The sequence below is a fragment of the Lepus europaeus genome, chromosome 10, assembly GCF_033115175.1.
Source record: "Lepus europaeus isolate LE1 chromosome 10, mLepTim1.pri, whole genome shotgun sequence".
Classification (NCBI taxonomy): domain Eukaryota; kingdom Metazoa; phylum Chordata; class Mammalia; order Lagomorpha; family Leporidae; genus Lepus; species Lepus europaeus.
In genome coordinates this window covers 5839626-5857391 of record NC_084836.1, presented here as the reverse complement: position 1 = coordinate 5857391, position 17766 = coordinate 5839626, and the positions used below count along the sequence as shown (strand labels likewise).

The 17766-nt window shown below is 54.7% G+C and overlaps 3 protein-coding genes across 4 annotated transcripts; 2 read left to right on the top strand and 1 right to left on the bottom strand.

Moving 5' to 3' along the window:
- The first annotated feature begins 35 nt into the window (after nt 1-35).
- Nucleotides 36-3969, top strand: PHETA2 (PH domain containing endocytic trafficking adaptor 2). Its single transcript, XM_062201933.1, has 2 exons — nt 36-104; nt 1882-3969. The coding sequence occupies exon 2, from the start codon at nt 1896-1898 to the stop codon at nt 2676-2678; it is 783 nt and encodes a 260-aa protein (XP_062057917.1). The 5' UTR covers nt 36-104; nt 1882-1895; the 3' UTR covers nt 2679-3969.
- A 236-nt stretch (nt 3970-4205) lies between these two features.
- Nucleotides 4206-9404, top strand: SMDT1 (single-pass membrane protein with aspartate rich tail 1). 2 transcript variants are annotated; one of them, XM_062202764.1, is made up of 3 exons: nt 4206-4432; nt 6600-6762; nt 9190-9404. In XM_062202764.1, exons 1-2 carry the CDS (start codon nt 4296-4298, stop codon nt 6757-6759), a joined length of 297 nt encoding a protein of 98 aa, XP_062058748.1. In that variant the 5' UTR covers nt 4206-4295; the 3' UTR covers nt 6760-6762; nt 9190-9404. The 2 variants fall into 2 exon arrangements, with proteins under 2 accessions (XP_062058748.1, XP_062058747.1); XM_062202763.1 differs by having other exon boundaries at nt 4215-4481; nt 6622-6762.
- A 1777-nt stretch (nt 9405-11181) lies between these two features.
- Nucleotides 11182-17573, bottom strand: NDUFA6 (NADH:ubiquinone oxidoreductase subunit A6). Its single transcript, XM_062202762.1, has 3 exons — nt 17375-17573; nt 13667-13782; nt 11182-11376 (listed from the first exon to the last, which is right to left on the bottom strand). Exons 1-3 carry the CDS (start codon nt 17517-17519, stop codon nt 11245-11247), a joined length of 393 nt encoding a protein of 130 aa, XP_062058746.1. The 5' UTR covers nt 17520-17573; the 3' UTR covers nt 11182-11244.
- Between the last annotated feature and the right edge of the window lie 193 nt (nt 17574-17766).

Sequence of the window (17766 nt, the reverse complement as noted above, 5' to 3'; positions counted from 1 at the left end):
CCGGGCGGAGGCGCGGGGTCCCCAGCCGGATCGCCCCGGGGCGCGCGGCCGCGGCCCACCCGGCCGGTTGAGCCCCCGGGCTTCGGCGCGCTCGGCGGCGGGAGGTGAGAGCGGGCCCGGCGGGCTGCGGGGGAGCCGTGGCCGCGGGGACGTGGCGGGAACCGCCCGCTGCGCCGGCGGGGAAACCGAGGCGGTAGCCCGCACCCGGGGTCTGCGGCGGGAGCCAGGAAGAACCCGGCCGCGGCGACCCCAGTCTCAAGGCAACGGCCGGGACTGAGGTCCCGCGCGGCGACCTCGGGCTGGGCGGTCCCACGTCCCCAGGGCGCTGCTCCTCCGACAAAAGAATCCGGGAAGGCGCGGCGCGCGGGCGGGAGGCCGGGGAGCTGTCCCGGCCCGCAGCCGTGGCGGTGCGGGCAGCGGCGCCCGTCCCCAGGCCGGTTGCGGGCAGCGGGGACAGCTCCGGGGCCTGGCTGGGGACGCGCGTGGAGGAGTCCTCGGCCGGGTTCTGCACCCTCCTCCTCCTCCTCCTCCTCCTCGCGCTTCCCGGGCCGCCCCGACTGGACGGCCCCTCCCCCACCCGGGCCCTGCTCCCTGCGTCGTCCTTGTCACCGGCGCTGCTTGGTCAATGCAGGCATTGGTTGGTTCACTGCTTCTGTCGGCTTACAGACTGTCCCCCACTTCCCCCGCTAGAACGTGGGTGCCAGGAGGGAGGCGGACTCGGTTTCTTCCAGGGCTGTAGTCCCCGGGATTCAACCAATGCTTCCTGAGGGTTTCCATGCTGGATACTGGGGGGGCGACACGCCCCGCCCCCACCCCACCCCCACCCCAGCCAGGTCCTCCCTAGAGCTTCTGGGGCTTGCAGCGGCACTGCAGACACCGAAGAGATCACTGTGGGACACAGGAGACCAAGTGAGGTCAGGTGACCTTGGATCAGCCTCCTTGGTGGTCAGGCCTTGGGCCCCTTAAAGTTCACAGATAAAGCTGTGATGGCATCTAACTCTGATCTAACCTCCGGGGCAGGGAGCTGAGGTCTGAGGGGTGAAGGTCAAGACAATGGCTCAAAGCTGCTTGGTCTGGGAGAAAGGGTAGGGGCATTATCGGGGATCCGGGAGGGCTTCCTAGAGGAGATTCCACGGGGCCTCAGCGATGGAGTAGGAGTTTCTGTCCTCTGGGAGAATTGTTTTCCGGTCTCCCTGGGCACCACATGGCCCAGGGACTGAGCTGACAAGAGGCCCGCGCCCTCCTGCCCTGAGCTCTGCTGCCAAGTGGGTCCTGGCCAGGACACCCCTGGAAGGAGTGAGGCAATGAGGGGGTGCGGCTGTGATCCTGGGCAGGTCTTCCACTGTCCCGGGCGCGGGGCCCCTGTGTTGGTCCTTCCCAGCCATCCCCTGTGCCTCACCCTTGGTTACAGAGCCCTCACTGGGTGGGGGTGGGGGTGCGGTGCCTGCCTTGCCCCGCCTCTTCCAGTCTGAAAGCTGCAAATTCTTAAAGAACAATCGCACCCCACCCAAAGGACAGCCAGCAGAGGCCCTGGAGGCTCGTGGGGCCCCTGGAGCTGAGAGGCCCCAGGACAGGGCCAGGTTGGAGCACAGGGGTTTCTGCGGTTTGCAGTCTGCTTTCGCCCAGCTGGGACCCGCTGCTTTGGATTTATAAAGGCCCGGCCAGGCCCTGCCGTGCGTCCAGCGGCAGGCTCCGTCCCTGTGAGTCCTCTGATGCCCAGCTACTGGCACGATCCTCCTGGTCCCTTTGCGAGGAAGGGCAGGAAAGGCGAGCCCATCGCCCGGAGGACACAGCCCGCGAGCAGGGCCCGCAGGGCTCTTCCCCACGGGGGCGCCAGCGCCACTTCGCTCTCTAACTCCCTGCCACCTGTCTTGCTCGCAGTTCTCGTGGGAGCCATGAAGCTGAATGAGAGGAGCGTGGCCCACTACGCTCTGAGCGACACTCCTGCCGACCAAACGGGATTCCTGCGCACCTGGGGGGGCCCAGGGGCGCCCCCCACCCCCAGTGGCACGGGCCGAAGATGCTGGTTTGTCCTCAAGGGCAACCTGTTGTTCTCCTTCGAGAGCCGGGAGGGCCGGGCACCGCTGAGCCTGGTGGTGCTGGAGGGCTGCACCGTGGAGCTGGCCGAGGCGCCTGTGCCGGAGGAGTTTGCCTTTGCCATCCGCTTCAATGCCCCGGGAGTGCGGCCACACGTGCTGGCGGCAGATGGGCCGGCGGCCCAGGAGGCCTGGGTGAAGGCGCTGTCCCGGGCCAGCTTTGGCTACATGCGCCTGGTGGTGCGTGAGCTGGAGAGCCAGCTGCAGGCTGCCCGCCAGAGCCTGGCCCTGCATCGCTGCCCATCCCAGAGAGCTGCGGCCAGCCGTGGCAAGCCCCAGGCCCCCGACCACGGGTCTCCAGGCCTACAGAATGGCCACGTCCTCTCCAGGGACTGCAGCCCCAGGGGCTCCGTGGAAGAAGGGGGCAGCAGGCCGGGAGGGTGGGGCTTGGCTGAGTGGGAGCCGCAGGGCTGCTCTGCCAGCCTCCTCCTGGGCAGAGGGCAGAGCCCTGTCTCCCCTGAGACCTCCTGCTTCTCGACCCTGCATGACTGGTATGGCCAGGAGATCACAGAGCTGCGGCGGGGGTGGCAGCGGCTGGCCCGCAGGAGCCGACCGGACCACGAGGAGCAAGACAGGCCCTGAGTCGGGGCCCTGGGAGCTCAGCCCTGGGCCTGCGGGTCAGGACGCCGGGCCTGCGCTTCTTCAGGAGTTCAATGTTTGCTCATTCCCAATCTTGCTCCGGGGGACACTCCTCTTTCTCCCACCTTCGAGGCCTTCTGCCCGTTCCACCTGCTGCCTTGGGCCTGGAGAGGACCCAAGAATCGTTGACTTCTGCCTCTGTCTCCTGAGACCCAGGGAGAGAGCTGAGAGGCGGCTGCTGATGAAACGAGGGACGTGAGGAATGTTCCACGGCCACAGGCTGCCCTGCCTTTGACTGACACGCCACAATCTGGAGCCACAAGTCCTGCCACGCCGGGGCTGGTGTGCACTGCCCTACCAGAGGCGGGCTGCCATACTGGCTCGAGGGCTTGGCATTGTCAAGGAAACGGATTTCTTGTGTCTTAGGGGTTTCTGGGGTCCAGCTCTTCCTGAGAGGAGTGGGAAGACTGGACACGGAACCCAGGACAGTTCTGGGTTCTGCTCAGGCAGTGTGTGTGGGCGGGGGGCAGCCTCTGGGTGGCGGCCCTGTGGACGGTGCCTCGGGGTGGGCTGCCTGCACTCTGTCCTTAGCAGCCAGCTTTCCGAGCCGCCAAGGGGGAAGTTAAAGCAGAGGTGGAGACAGCGTGGCTCCCTGGGGAGCCCCGGTTTCTTACTTCACTTCTTGGTGCCGGGCACTCTAGGAGCTTGGATGCGGGATTCTCAGCACCCGGTGATAAATTCTTCTGTCTGGCTGGGCTCCCACAGAGGTGCGCTTGCTCTCTAAGCTGCTCCTGACACCACCTGGAAAGTCTCCGAGTCCTGCCTGTCGCCCAGGGTGGACCTGCCACCCCCGGCAGCCTGGAGCCAAGACTTTTCTGTTGCTGGGCCGAGGAGTGTGCAGGCCGGCAGCGGCTGGCGGGGCGATGCAGAGCCTTGTCGGCTGACCCAGCCCTGAACGGGAGCCCCGCAGCCCCGTTACACTTAGCTGATCCAGGTCTTGGCTACCTTTCTTATTGTTACCGTGGCTTTTATAAGATGCCAACGCTATGCAGTGTTATTATTATCATTATTTTCGGTTATTGCAGTCACTGCTTTTACAGATGACGAGGGAAGTGACCCAGGTCCGGGGCCGGGTTTCATGGGGCGCAGCCTCCACCAGGCTTGTTCCCAGCCCTGTACTGCAGCCCCACTGCCCACTGCACCTGTTCTATACTCGATACCACAGGCCTTTGCTGTTTCTGTACTGTTACAGTGTTTTTATACGATCAAAACATTTCAGTAAAGTTTTCTCCATTGGTACTCATTTCGGGTCCGGAAGTTTATCCCAACAGCCGCCTGTTGTGCCAGGCCCGGTGGGTCCCGGGTGCGGGAACAAGGACACGGGGGCTCCATGCGCACCCCTGCGCCTGCCGGGCCCGCCCACCAGGGCCGGGGGAGGGCGGCCGCCTCGTGACGTCACCACGCCGGGCGGTGGCCTCGTGACGTCACTCCGACCGCAGCAGGAACTGGGGCACTGCGCAAGCGTGAGGGCAGGGCTTCCCGTGCGGCGCCCAGGCTTCGCGAGGCCTGCGGCCGCGTCCTGCCTGAAGGCGGCTCCGCGCCGGGCGGCGGCTCTGGGGCATGGCGTCTGCGGCGGCTCGCCGGCTGGCCTTGGCCCCGCTCGGGTCTGGGGCTCTCCGGAGCGTACTGAGTTTGAGGAAAGGCGCCGATGCCTTTGCCATGCAGGGCGGCCCTGGTCGGAGCCTGGTACCTTCGAGGTCAGTCATCGTTACCCGCAGCGGCGCCATTTTGCCTAAGCCGGTGAAAGTGAGTGTCTGCCTGGAGGCGGGGCGAAGGGGCCGCGGCCAATCACTGTGGGGAGTGCCTTTGGGTCGACGCTGATGGACGGGAGCAGAGGCCAATCACACGATCGCCTTAGACGGGAAGGCGGGCCGAGGACAAATGTTTATGCCAATGGGTTGCTAATTTTGACAAGTGGGAGAAATGGTAGGTTTGAGCCGGGTGCGGGGGCCGCAAGTTGCATTAGCTTTATCGCGAGGGGTGCGGCGCCAGTCTCGGCTTTGTGCAACCTTTACCGTCCGCCTCGTAGTCGATGGGCCGAAATAAGGAATTGGACTTTGAAGGCACGTCAGGCACACCTCACTTTTTTATGAGTTTGACCTAGTGTTTAACTCACGTGATTTCCAGTCTGGAGAGGTGTAGGGAATTATTACAATCACTTATTCACAAAAGAGTCAGAAGCCAGAGCGACAGCGTCGAGGCGAGCGGCTGGCTCAGGTGCCAGCCTGCAGGTTCCTTGCTGGCACACCCCTCGCCAGCTCCCCAGTGCTAACATGACTCAGTCCGTGTAGCAGACGTACAAGTTTACAGTTTGCTGCCCGGTGTAGAAGTTAAACACATTTTTAAGAGTTTTTTTTTTTTTAAGGGGAGCGTTGACAGAGAAACAGTAGCTGGATCGATCTTCCATTTGCTGGTTCACTCCCCAGATGACCTCAGCCGACCGGATCGGTCCTGGCCTAAACCAGGAGCCCAGAACTCCCATTTGGATCTCCCATGTGGGCCATCTTCCACTGCTTTCCCAGGCGCATTAGCAGGGAGCTGGATTGAAAGTGGATGCTGGCACTGCAGGTAGCATGTTGGCTACAACCACAACCTGGGCCCAACAAATCCTTTTAAAGCCAGCCTGGCCTATGCTAACTCACACAATCGACTGCAAAGTGGTTTCACAGCAAAGAGCGGGAAGGTGCAGGGTCCGTGCTGGGAAAGAGCTGCCTTGTAAAAAGGCACAGCTCAAGAGAGTTTTTTTTTTTGTTGTTGTTGTTTTTTGAGTTCCAGGAAATATGAGACAAAATGTTGAGACTGCACTGACACACCCCAGCCGGTCTAAAGAGGCCTGCGAAGATAGGCCTACTTTTCAGACACCCCTGTTCCTAAAAATTTGATGTGATACAATCAATTTTTTAAAAAGATTTTAGAGGCCGGCGCTGTGGCTCATCAGGTTAATGCCCTGGCCTGAAGCACTGGCATCCCATATGGGTGCCGGTTCTAGTCCCAGCTGCTCCTCTTCTGATCCAGCTCTCTGCTGTGGCCTGGGAGAGCAGTAGAAGATGGCCCAAGTCTTTGGGCCCCTGCACCCACGTGGGAGACCCGGAGGAAGCTCCTGGCTCCTGGCTTCGGATTGGGGCAGCTCCGGCCATTGTGGCCATCTTGGGAGTGAACCAGCGGATGGAAGACCTCTCTCTCTCTCTCTCTCTGCTTCTCCTCTCTCTGTGTAACTCTGACTTTTGAATAAATAAATTTTTTAAAAAATAAGAAAATAAATAAATCTTAAAAAAAAAAAAAGATTTTATTTGAAAGGCAGAGTTAGAGAGAGATCGTCTATCTGCTGTTTCGTTCCTCAAATGGCCACAACAGCTGGAGCTGGGCCAGGCAGTAGCCAGGAACAAGGAGTCTCCCATGTGGGTGCAGGGGCCCAAGGACTTGGGTCATCTTCTGCACAGTAGCAGGGAGCTGGATCGGAAGTGAGGCAGCAGGGACTTGAACCGGTGTCCACATGGGATGCCAACACTGCAGGCAGTGGCTTAACCTGCTGTGCCACAGTGCCCTGTGACATCGATCTCAGGTATCAGACAACCTGTTACTTGATCAGTTGTGTGGAGCTGACTGTAGGTAGTCTAGAACTTTCTCACCTGCGGGCCTGGGATGCAGGTGGTGTCCTAATTCTTGTACGTCTGGACTGCCTTGCACTTTTCTTTCCGGTATCCGTTTCGATGGCCGTTAACCATCACGGTATCTCCCCTTCCAGTTATTTTTCTTACTTTGCACTTTCCCAAGGGCTTTAGCATCAAGTTGCTTGTGATGGGTCTGGGACCACGGGAGGCCGAGCCTTGTTTGGTTCTGCCAGCCTGGCTCTGGTGCTCTCAGCCGCCGCTCTGACCCTCTGCAGATGTCCTTCGGCCTGCTCCGCGTGTTCTCCATCGTGATCCCCTTCCTCTACGTCGGGACGCTCATCAGCAAGAACTTCGCGGCTCTGCTCGAGGAGCACGACATTTTTGTCCCAGAGGATGACGATGATGACGACTAATAGGTAAGACTTCCCGGCGCCGTGGCTCAACAGGCTAATCCTCTGCCTGCAGCACCGGCACCCCGGGTTCTAGTTCCGGTTGGGGCGCCGGATTCTATCCCGGTTGCCCCTCTTCCAGGCCAGCTCTCTGCTATGGCCCGGGAGTGCAGTGGAGGATGACCCAAGTACTTGGGCCCTGCACCCCATGGGAGACCAGGAGAAGCACCTGGCTCCTGGCTTCGGATCAGCGAGATGCGCCGGCCGCAGCGGCCATTGGAGGGTGAACCAACGGCAAAAAGGAAGACCTTTCTCTCTGTCTCTCTCTCTCACTATCCACTCTGCCTGTCAAAAAAAAAAAAAAAAAAAAAAAAATTCGGGGGCCGGGAGCAGGAAGTGGGGAAGAGCATCTGACTTGAGCAGTGCAGTCCAGCTTGGCTGGCAGCATTTGGGCACTCCGGGCAGGAGCTTTAACAAATTGACTCACTCGGTGGCCAATAGTGTAGTAATAGTGGCCATGTCCCTGTGTCGGATGAGTGAGACTGACTTGCAGATTCACTGGGATCTCTGATGTACCCTCATTCAATCAACCACACTTTTTTTTTTTTTTTGAAGATTTATTTTATTTATATGAAAGAGTTTCAGAGAAAGAGGGAGAGACAGAGAGAGACCAAGAGCAAGTGTGTGTGCTTCCATCTGCTAGGTCATTCCCTAAATGGCTGCAACAGCTGGAGCTGGGCCAGGACTCAAATTGGTGCTCATGGGATGCCGGCCTAACAGCTTAACTCGCTGCAACACAATGCGGCCCCCTCCCCACATTTTCTTGACAATGTGCCTTATATACCTGCCAGCAGCAGCTTAATTTCGACAGTTCCATACTGACATCTAGAAACATGGAGCCAGAGCTGTGGTGTAGCAGGTAAAGCCACCACTTGCAGTGCCGGCATCCCATATGGGTGAAGGTTTGAGTCCCAGTTGCTCCACTTCCAATCCAGCTCCTTGCTGATGCGCCTGGGAAAGCAGTGGATGGGCCAAATGCTTGGGCCTTTGCACCCGCATGGGAGACCTGGAAGAAGCTCCCGGCTTCCAGTCCATCCAACTCCAGCCGTTGTGGCTATTTGGGAAGTGAATCAGCAGATGGAAGCGCACTCTCTCTCTCTCTCTCTGCTTCTCAGTAACTCTTTCAAATAATTTATAAATATTTAATAATAAAAATCTAAAAACTGTATGTCATAATCACTGTCAGCTCCAGTTACCAACATCTCACTACCACTTGGCTTATATACTACTCACAAACCCTCCAGGAGTCCACCCTCTTCCCATTCAACTTTTTTTAAAAAACACTTATTTCCGTTTATTTATATATTTTATTTATTTATTTATGAGAGAGAGGAAAAGACAGAGCAAGAGAGGTCTTCCATCCACTGCTCACTCCCCAGATGTTCACAACGGCCAGAGCTGGGCCTGTCTGAAGCTTCTTTTGGGTCTCCCACGTGGGTTCAGGGCCCAAGGACTTGGACCGTCCTCCGCTGCTTTCTCAGGCACATTAGTGGGGAGCTGGATGGGAAGTGGAGCAGCCAGGACTCAGACGGGTACCCACATGGGATGCTGGTGTCACGGGCAGTGGATTTACCCACTGTGCCACAATGTTCAGCTCTCCTGCGTTGACTTCCTGTGCCTGACATGGCGGCATTGCTGCTATAGAGAAGGACCACCCGAACTCCTCAGCCTGGTAGGCAAGGCTTGCCGTGATCTGGTCACACAGCTTATCCCAGTCTCTTCCAAATTTCCAAGCACAGCCATATCCCCAGCAGTCACCATTTCTTGAATTATGCATACTCCTCCCACCCCCAAGCACCGGCTCCTTATTCGTCCCACATGGAAACTTCCCCACTGTTCTTTATGCAGGCAGAGAGCGAGCGCCCATCTTTGGCTCATTCCCCAAATGTCCTGAACAGCCCAGGGCCGAGCTAGGCCAAAGCCAGGAGCCAGGAGCTCCATGTGGGTCTCCCACATGGGACCTGACTACTTGAGCCATCACTGCCGCCTCGGGCGTGCATCGGCAGGACGCAGATCAGCAGCAGTGCTAGCACTTGACCGCAGGCACTCCGACGTGGAGGTGGGTGCCCCAACCCAGTGTCTTGACTGCTCAGCTAGATGCCCCCCCTGCTCTTTGTCCTTCATCCATTGCAAAGTGACTGCCCCTTCCTCGGAGTGACAGGCATAACACTCAGTAGTATGTGCTTAGACACCCCTAAACTGTACTCGACTATGAGCCTGTTGATGGCAGGGAACATGTTCTCTTCACTTTTGGGCCCCCAGCGTCAGGCCTCTGGTGAATGCCCAGTGAAGGTGGAAGTAACACTGCCTTTCCCCTGTGTGTTGGGTAGGACCACCCTGTGGAGTTCTCTGCCTCTCTCTTGCCCAGTTCACTGCTGCTTCCCTTTCTTACAGGGCACGGGAGCAGACAGAAGGCAGAAAGCAGCAGCTGAAGAAATGGTGACGCTGTCAGGGAAGCCCCGGCATGGTCTGTGCCCACAGCCCACAGCCCAGACTCTGGGAGGTTCCCTGAGGTGCGCTGTTCACTGAGCCCCGGAGAAGCAAATATGAATAAACATTGTAAGCCACAGCTTAGGATGACTGAGCGATGGCTGAAGTTTCAACACGAACACTTTCTATAGTTTCCTGTCTCTGTTGTCTTTTGAAAAAAGATTTGAAAAGCAGAGTTACAGAGACAGAGAGGGAGGAAAAGAGACACACACAGAGGGAGAGATGGATCCTGTATCTCCCTCAAACAGCCCCAACAGCCAGGAGCTTCTTCTTGGTCTCCCATGTAGGTGCAGGGGCCCAACTACATGGGCTATTTTCTGTGGCTTTCCCAGGCTGTTAGCAGGGAACTGAATCACAGTGGAGCAGCTGGGACAGGAACCAGTACTCACATGACTGATGGCATCACAAGCGACTTCATCTGCTATGCCACAACCTTGGCCCCTGGTGTCCCCCCCACCCTTTAATATTTATTTATTTGAAAGAGTTAGAGAGGAGGAAAGAGAGAAAGGGAGAGATCTTGCATCCACTGGTTTACTTCCCAAATGGCTGCAATGAACAAGGCTAGGCTAGGCTAAAGCCAGGAGCCTTATCTGGTGTCCCATGTGGGTGCAGGGGCCCAGGGACTTGGGCCATCTTCTACTGCTTTCCCAGGCGCATTAGCAAGGAGCTGGATCAGAAGTGGAGCAGCTGGGACGTGAACCAGTGCCCAAATGGGACGCCGGCACTGCAGGCCATGGCTTAACCCGCTGTGCCACAGTGCCAGCCCCATGGTGTCCCTTTTCTGAGAAACAGAGAGGCCTTTGGTCTACAACCCAGGATATACAGGTCTCTATGGACCCACAAAGCTAATTATGGAGGTTTGAGACCTATTTTCATTTTTCATAAAAGCCCAACACAAACTCTTTTCCCATAATAAAGCTGTACAGTCTAAAGCCACAGTAATACTGGCTAGCTATCATATGCCAATCATAAGGAATTTTGTTAGTTTACAACTACCTAAGACCATTATTAGAATGATTCTTTTGAAACGCAGGTTCCCTAAGTGAAAAGACAACATTGGGATCCTTGAAGACAAAAAAAAGGGTGGGGATTCACAGGGTGACTCGATGAGCCTGTTGATGGCAGGGAACATGTTTTCTTCACTTTTGGGCCCCCAGTGTGAGGCCTTTGGTGAATGCCCAGTGAAGGTGTAAATAACCAGGTGAGCTCAACACTGCCTTTCCCCTGCCATGTCTGGCAACTGCTCTGTGGAATTCTCCCTCAGTGACTGGGCTGTGCAGGGAAGGAATGGAGAAGGCCCGTGCAACATCGCAGAGATCAGTTGTTCAACCTGGGCTGGCATTTCTCCTTTCACTTAGGGCTACACCAGAGTTGACAACAGCAGGACTGTTTCTGCTCCGTGTAATGAGTAGCTGTGTCCTTAGCAGCGTGCCTAGTGAGCAGGAATTTAAAGAACGAGTGCTTGTTCGAAGTAGGGGGCCGAGACCTCTGAGCATCCTTTTCCTTGAGAACCCAGGGACAAACAGTCCATTTTGTCAACTCTGTTTCTGAGTCCATTAGTGCTGCTCTGATCCCCGACAGCAAGAGCTGCCTAATTTTGGATAAAGAGCTGGATACCTGTGGTGCCTTGACACCAAGGTGTCCAATCGTGAAGACTTCCGAAGCAGAACTGAATTGACAAAGTCATCTGGCCTCATATCCTGTGTGACATTTCTGAACAGATGGCCCCATCCCTTGCTTACTGACATACAAGGGTCTGAGAAAGAATTCTATCTAATTTACAGCAAATTCTGCACTTCAAGAAAAGACAGGTGGTGTGTATACCAAGACTCCACTTGTTTGAGCACAAAGTGAGACAGAAAAATCAGTTCATCAATGGAATTACCACACAGGGACTGTTGTATAATGAGTTTATTTAAAATAATTACATCGCAACATTCACCTTTCCACTGAGTGACTTCATGGGTCATGGCCAACATAGAACTTGGACAAGAAATCCTTTGGCCTTGGTGTTTCTGTCTCATGGAAGACCCGCATAACATGTGTCCGCTGCTTCCACACTTTGATTGTTTCTTCCAGTTCCATCTTTCCCTGCACAGATGAGGGGAGAGGTGGTGACGTTGAAGGAATACAACACTGAAGGCCAGGATTCTCTTCTATGCTGCGTGAGCCTGGGCAAGTAACTACTCTTTCTAGAAAGCAATTTCTATGCCTGGAAAAATGAGGGGCTGGATGATCTCTGAGGCCTTTCAAATATTATTTAAAAAAAAAAACATTTATTTGAAAGGCAGAGTTACAGAGAAGCAGAGGCAGAGAGAGAGAAGTCTTCCATCCATTGGTTTACAACCCAAATGGTTTCAATGGCTGGACATGGGCCGATTCAAAGTTTCTTCCGGGTATCCCACGTGGGTACAGGGACCCAAGGACTTGGGCCATCTTCCACCGCTTTCCCAGGCACATTACCAGGGAGCTGAATTGGAAGAGGAGCAGCTGGGACACAAATAGGTGCCAATATGGGATGCCAGCACTGTAAGCAGTGGCTTTACCCACTACGCCGCAGTACCAGCCCTTCGAATATTCTTTAGCTCTGCGGTTTACTTGTCCCAAGAGGAGAGACATTCAGGTTTCCAAGTCTTATATCTGCAGAACTGATGGCTTATGTTCCTGTTTAACTTTTTTTCATATGTATTATTTGGGGCTGGTGCTGTGGTATAGCAGGTAAAGCTGCTGCCTGCGACACCAGCATCTCACAAGGGTTCTGGTTCAAGTCCCAGCTGCTCCATTTCTGATCCAGCTCCCTGCTAATGCAACTAGGAAAGTAATGGGAGATGGCCCAAGTGCTTGGCCTCCACACCCATATGGGAGACCCAGATGAAGCTCCTGGCTCCTGGCTTCAGAATGGCCCAGCTCTAGCCATTGCAGCCATCTGAGAAATGAGCCAATGAATGGAAGATATCTCTCTGTCTCCACCCCCCCCCCCCCCCCCGTGTAACTCTGCCTTTCAAATAAAATAATTTTTTTAAGATTTATTTTATTTACATGACAGACTTAGAAAGAGAGGTAGACAGAGGTCTTGCATCCACTGGTTCATTCCCCAAATGGCTATAATGGCCGGAGCTAAGCTGATCCAAAACCAGGATCAGGAGCTTCTTCCAGGTCTCTCATGTGGGTGGAAGGGCCCAAGGATTTGGATTATCCTCTGTTGGTTTCCCAGGCACATTAGCAGGGAGCTGGATTGGAACAGCCAGGATTCAAACTGGCACCCATAAAGGATGCCGGCGCTCCACGCTGGGGCTTTAACCTGCTGTGCCACAGCACCGGCCCCAAATAAGATAAACATTTAAAAAAAAAAAAAAGGTTGCTAAGAGTTGAAAATTCTGATAAATATGAAAAAAAAGTATATAAGTATTTAAGATATATTTATTTGAAAGGCAGAGTTACAAAGAGAAGGAAGAGATCTTTCATCTGCTGGTTCACTCCCCAAATGGCTACAATGGCCAGGGCTGGGCCAGGCTGAACTCAGGAGCTTCTTCTGGGTCTCCCATGTGGGTGCAGGGGCCCAAGCACTTGGACCATCTTCCACTGCTTTCCTAGTTGCATTAGCAGGGAGCTGGATTGGAAGAGGAGCAATAGGACTTGAACCCGTGTCCATATGGGATGCTGGCACTGCAGATGGTGGCTTAACCCACTGTGCCACAGCACTGGCCCCAACATTTCTCTCTTCCATGTTATTTACTGGTCCATGCTGATGCTTCTGTTGATGCTAATGTGACTGGCCAAGAAGAGAGAATCAGGCCCACGATTTGACCCCATGTACATAGGACTTAGACAACTTGCCTGCCTGCACCCAGGCAAAGGCGAAGGAGAAGGTTCAAGTAGAGATCAAATTTTTCTCCTTATATGGTTTCTTGGTTGTAAAATGGAAATCCCATTTTTTTTTTCTTGAACAATCTTTTAATCTATTTAACCAGTTAATAATCTCCAAATTCAACTACTCTTTTGAAACCAAAAGCAACAGCTACTGAACCAGTAATTGCTTTTTAGTGTTCATTTAGGAGTGAGAGAAAGAGAGGCAGACAGAGAGCACCCCCTCCCCACTTGTTCATTTCCCAAATGCCTGCAACAGCTGGGGCTGGGCCAGGCCAGAGGCGGGAGCCTGGAGCTCCATCCAGAACGCCTACCTGGCTGGCAGAATCCAAGTTGGAGTCATCCCTGCTGCCCCCCAGCGTGCACATTAACAGGAAGTGGAACTGGGAGTGGACCTGGACTCAAACCCAGATACTCTGATATGGGGAGCAGGTGTTCCAAGTAGCTTCCTAACAGCTGCGTCAGAGGCCCTGGGTGATCTTTAACATGGGTCGGGGGGGGGGGGGGTATTTACCTTAATGACCAGCAGATCAACCACCCTGGGGTCTGTAACATGTGCATTCTTCATGAACATTTCTCGGACTTTATCCCGACCCTGTTTCACAGTGATGTCTAGCTGGAATAAGTGCACTAGAGAGAAAACACGATTCAGGGTAGAAACCATATGGTTAAAACTTGAGTCAATGAATATTCACTGAATACATACAGGCTGCCCATTCATTCCATTCACCAAATAGCCCACCCCAAAGTTAGGTGCCTGAGGGTGTAAAGAAATGTGGGGCATGGCACTTTCTCTCATGCTTTCCTATTGTCTGGGGAAACAATAAGGCACTGAAGTGGCAGGAGGCTGAACAACCTGGGTTCAAATCCTAGCCCTGCCACTTACTGGATCTGATCCCATTTATCAGTAAATGAGGACAATAATACCTACTACTCCAGAGCTGTTGTGTAGTGCCTGGCATAAAATAATCTCAAATATTTTATCTTTATTGGGAATAATCCAAAAAAAGAAGACAACAGGGTTGGAATGGTACTGCACCACCTGGGGCAGAGGGACACTGCAGACGGGTTCTGCAGAAGAGGCGGCTTCCACTCAGTAAGCAGCTGATGGCATGTGAGGTTACTTGGGGGAAGAAGTTTAAGCTGCAGCTCCAGTTCCCTGGGTCTTCAGGTTCTGATTTAAGGGACAGCATGTCATCCCTGAATGCAACGTCACAACACTCAGCAAGCCCTGGTTAAATAAGCACCTAAAACGGTGGCACAGACTCAAGTGACCTGCATCTCTGGAGTTTTAGGCACTTGTATTCCCATCCCTTGGCACATTCAGGCTTCAGTGGATTTGCTGGTGACAAAAAGGGCATGAGCAGGGTGTTGTGTGATAGGCAGGAGTGCCCATCCTCTCAGCTCAAGAGTCACTGTCTCTAGACAATATCCACAGCTTTGTCCTGGGCTCCCTCCTCCCATTCCAACCCCTCCCCAAACACACTCTTCCCCCAGTGAGAAAGGCTGCACGGAGGCAAACAAATAACCGAGCTATAGCTTGCTGGCTTGTCTTTTGGTTTAAGTCAGTGGTTTTCAAACCAGCCATGGAGGTGCCTAGTTTTTTCTTTGCAACATGAATATTTACATTTCAATCTGAAAAAATTCTGAGAGGCTCAACAGGAAGATAAGGAAGTGTCTCTTCTGGATACCTGTGACTTTTCCAGTCTATGTGCTTTCCCAAAGTTATTAAGGATTTCTTGAACCAGGGAGGCTCTGAAAGATTAGGAAAGAGTCCACTGGTACAGTTCTCAGTTGTCTGCTCCAATTCATTTTGGCAGCATTCATACCAGGCAGTACTTAAATGGGAAGGCAGGTGGCTCAATGGAAAGGAGCCTGAGATCGGGTGTCAGATAAGCAAGGGAGGGTCTCCAGACCCCTCTTGGGGGTACAGACTTCTCTGCTTGTTTTCTCATTGGAAACAGGAAAGAAGATCATGTCTCCTTTTCAGAAGTCTGGTGAAAATTCAAGGACAGCATATTGTAAACAAGCACAATACACATGCTGGCTGTGAACATTTCCAGCACTTTGTCCCTATCGCTCTAGTACACTCTGGGTTTCTGTATAATATGCTGAGCAGACTGTGAGACCCTTGAAGACAGGGAGGGGCTTGTGTTTCATTCACTTCTGTATCTCTCCAGGCATTTAGTACTGACCCTGCAGTACAAGAAACAGAAATGCATGAACTGTTTCTACAGAAGGTCTCCTTTAAAATTCATATTCAAAGGCAGTTCTGGCTCTGTCTCCCATGCCCAACAAAGTCCTGGGAAATTCGGGGAAAACTACAGTGGAAGCTAAGAGCCAGGTACTAGAATTGCATAGGCAGGTTCTGAAGTCTGCCTCTTCTACTTATTAACGGGGTGACCGGAGACAAATTTAGCGCAGCAGGGAAACAATCAGAACCCACCTTAAAATAAGGCGACGTAAGGCACTTAGGATGCTGCTGGGTCGTCTGCAGGCATTTCAGTAAGTATCGGGTGCTGTGAGTAACTACCATCTACTTCCGATCCTTGCTTTGGTTCCTCCGCGGGAGTGGTGGTGGCAGCACCACACCAGTGTCCCAAGAGGCCTGAGTAACTGAGCAGCTACGGATCACTGGTCTTCCCTCTACAGGGAGGGTGGCCAGCCTCCCTGGCCCTTTCCTTCCCTGCCCTCCAGGCAACTGTAACCCCCCTGCCTTCCTTTCCTCCTCTCAAGACCCTTCTGACTCTGGGAATACCTTCCCAAAGAGCACTTGAAGAGGGCACTGGGAAGGGGTGGTTCAGAGGGAGTTAGGATACCTGGTTCTAGCTTCAACTCAGCCACTGAATTTTACCCTCCTGAATCTGGGTCTCCCTCCTGCCCCAAAAGGTCTGGGATGCTCATCAAAGTATTCATGTCATGTTTTTAAGCATCTGAATTTGAAGGCATCTCCCTATTTGCTGTTGTCACACACACACACACACACACTCATCCTCCTGTTCCCTGAAGGCATTTGAATTACAATCCCTGAAAGAACAGTCCCAAAATTTCTCTCTTAGAATCAGATGGATTTAAGTTTTGGTCACCAGCAATCTCTCGAAGAGTCAGCCTGAGAACCAGGGACTCTGAGAACGGAAGCAGTCCTTAGGTATCTGCGTGGTCTCCAGCTAGGGCATAAGTAACAGTTACAAACAATAGCAGCAGCCAACGCTCCACTGAGTGCCAGGCCCTGTTCTCAGCACTTCAGACAGATTAACCTATGTAACACAGGAACTCTCCGACAACCCACTATTACCCCATTCTGCAGATGAAACTTAAGCACCATCACATAGCTGGAAAGGGCAGGGCCTGGAGGCCCTCCAAGTCCATGCGCTCCCCATCACCTCTCGGACAAGCGGGGAAGCCGCAGCCAGAGGGGGCTCCGTGCTCCAATCATCGACACTGTCCCTCTATCAGCAGTGGCCCGTGTTAAAGCACCCTCAATCAAATCAACACAGTGTAGACGGTCCCACCCTCAATCAAATCAACAGTGTAGACGGTCTCTGCCATCTCTACTCCCCCGCTCAGTTTCGATGGGATTTCCCTAACCTTTCCAGTCCGATGGGCAGGACTGTGGGGGACTCCAAGGTTTCGGGCTCTCTGCTCTGGGAGATTACCTACTAATACCAGCCGACTGGTGCTCCGGCATTTGAGCACCGGGAGGCGTTCTGGGATGGTAGGGGGCAGGGCAGCACCCTCCCAGGTGCACCCAGGGAGCTGGGCTTCGAAGACTGCGGGAAAGGGGCTGGCTGACTGACTGGATGACCTTGGGAAAATCACTCCCTTTCTCTGGTTCCGTTTCTTTTTCCGTGGAAGGTGTGGGCGCTGGAGGCCCGGCCACTTCGGTGATAAAACCTCATGGGCGTCTGTAAGCATACTCTGGAACGCCAGCGCTGACTTCGGGGTCCACCAGAGGCTAGCCTGGGCCCCGCGGTGCCCCACCTACAGAGTCCCTGCCCTCCCTCCCAGGGCGTCGGGAAGAGAACCACGGGGGACAGGGGACCAAAGGACGCCTACTGGGCACGGCCGGTCGGGTTCACCGTACGCTCGGGCGAGCCACTCCCCCCGAGGCACCCGGAGTCGCCTGTGCCCAAGCTGGTGACCTCAGCTCGGCCGGTGGGAAATCCAGCCGCGACCTTGGGCGTCTGCCTCCTGGAGCCCCGCGTGCGCCGCCGCCTCTCACCCGTGTTCGGCACCTCCCGATACCAGGCGCGGTACAGCTCGCGCACTCTCCGCTTGGCTTCGTTCATGTCCCGACTGAAAATGGGCTTCACAAAGGTGCCAGCCGCAGCAGCGGCGGCACCGCGAGTGAGGCCGCCCGCCGCCATCTTGCGAAGGCAAGCACCTCAGCTTCACCCGCTTCTCCACCGGCGCGTGCGGCTCTGAGACGAACCTCTTTTCTCATTGGCTGCAACGGGGCGCCACGCCCCTGTGCGTCATGGGTGGGCGGGAGGACCGCCCCGAGGCTTCCTGATTGGCTGGCGAGCCACCCGGGGCGGGACAGGAACCACTGGTGGGGTTGCCCGTCTGAGAGACGCCTGTCGACGGTCGGGCTCCCGAGCCGTGGTTGTGAGG

Excerpts from the sequence above, each read along its gene's own strand:
- NDUFA6 (XM_062202762.1), bottom strand. The coding sequence starts at position 17,519 with ATGGCGGCGGGCGGCCTCACTCGCGGTGCCGCCGCTGCTGCGGCTGGC. Across the intron at positions 13,783-17,374 it reads TCGGGAGGTGCCGAACACGG|TGCACTTATTCCAGCTAGAC; the intron begins GTGAGAGGCGGC and ends TTTTCTCTCTAG. Across the intron at positions 11,377-13,666 it reads TTGATCTGCTGGTCATTAAG|GGAAAGATGGAACTGGAAGA; the intron begins GTAAATACCCCC and ends TCATCTGTGCAG.
- PHETA2 (XM_062201933.1), top strand. The coding sequence starts at position 1,896 with ATGAAGCTGAATGAGAGGAGCGTGGCCCACTACGCTCTGAGCGACACT.
- SMDT1 (XM_062202763.1), top strand. The coding sequence starts at position 4,296 with ATGGCGTCTGCGGCGGCTCGCCGGCTGGCCTTGGCCCCGCTCGGGTCT. Across the intron at positions 4,482-6,621 it reads TTTTGCCTAAGCCGGTGAAA|ATGTCCTTCGGCCTGCTCCG; the intron begins GTGAGTGTCTGC and ends GACCCTCTGCAG.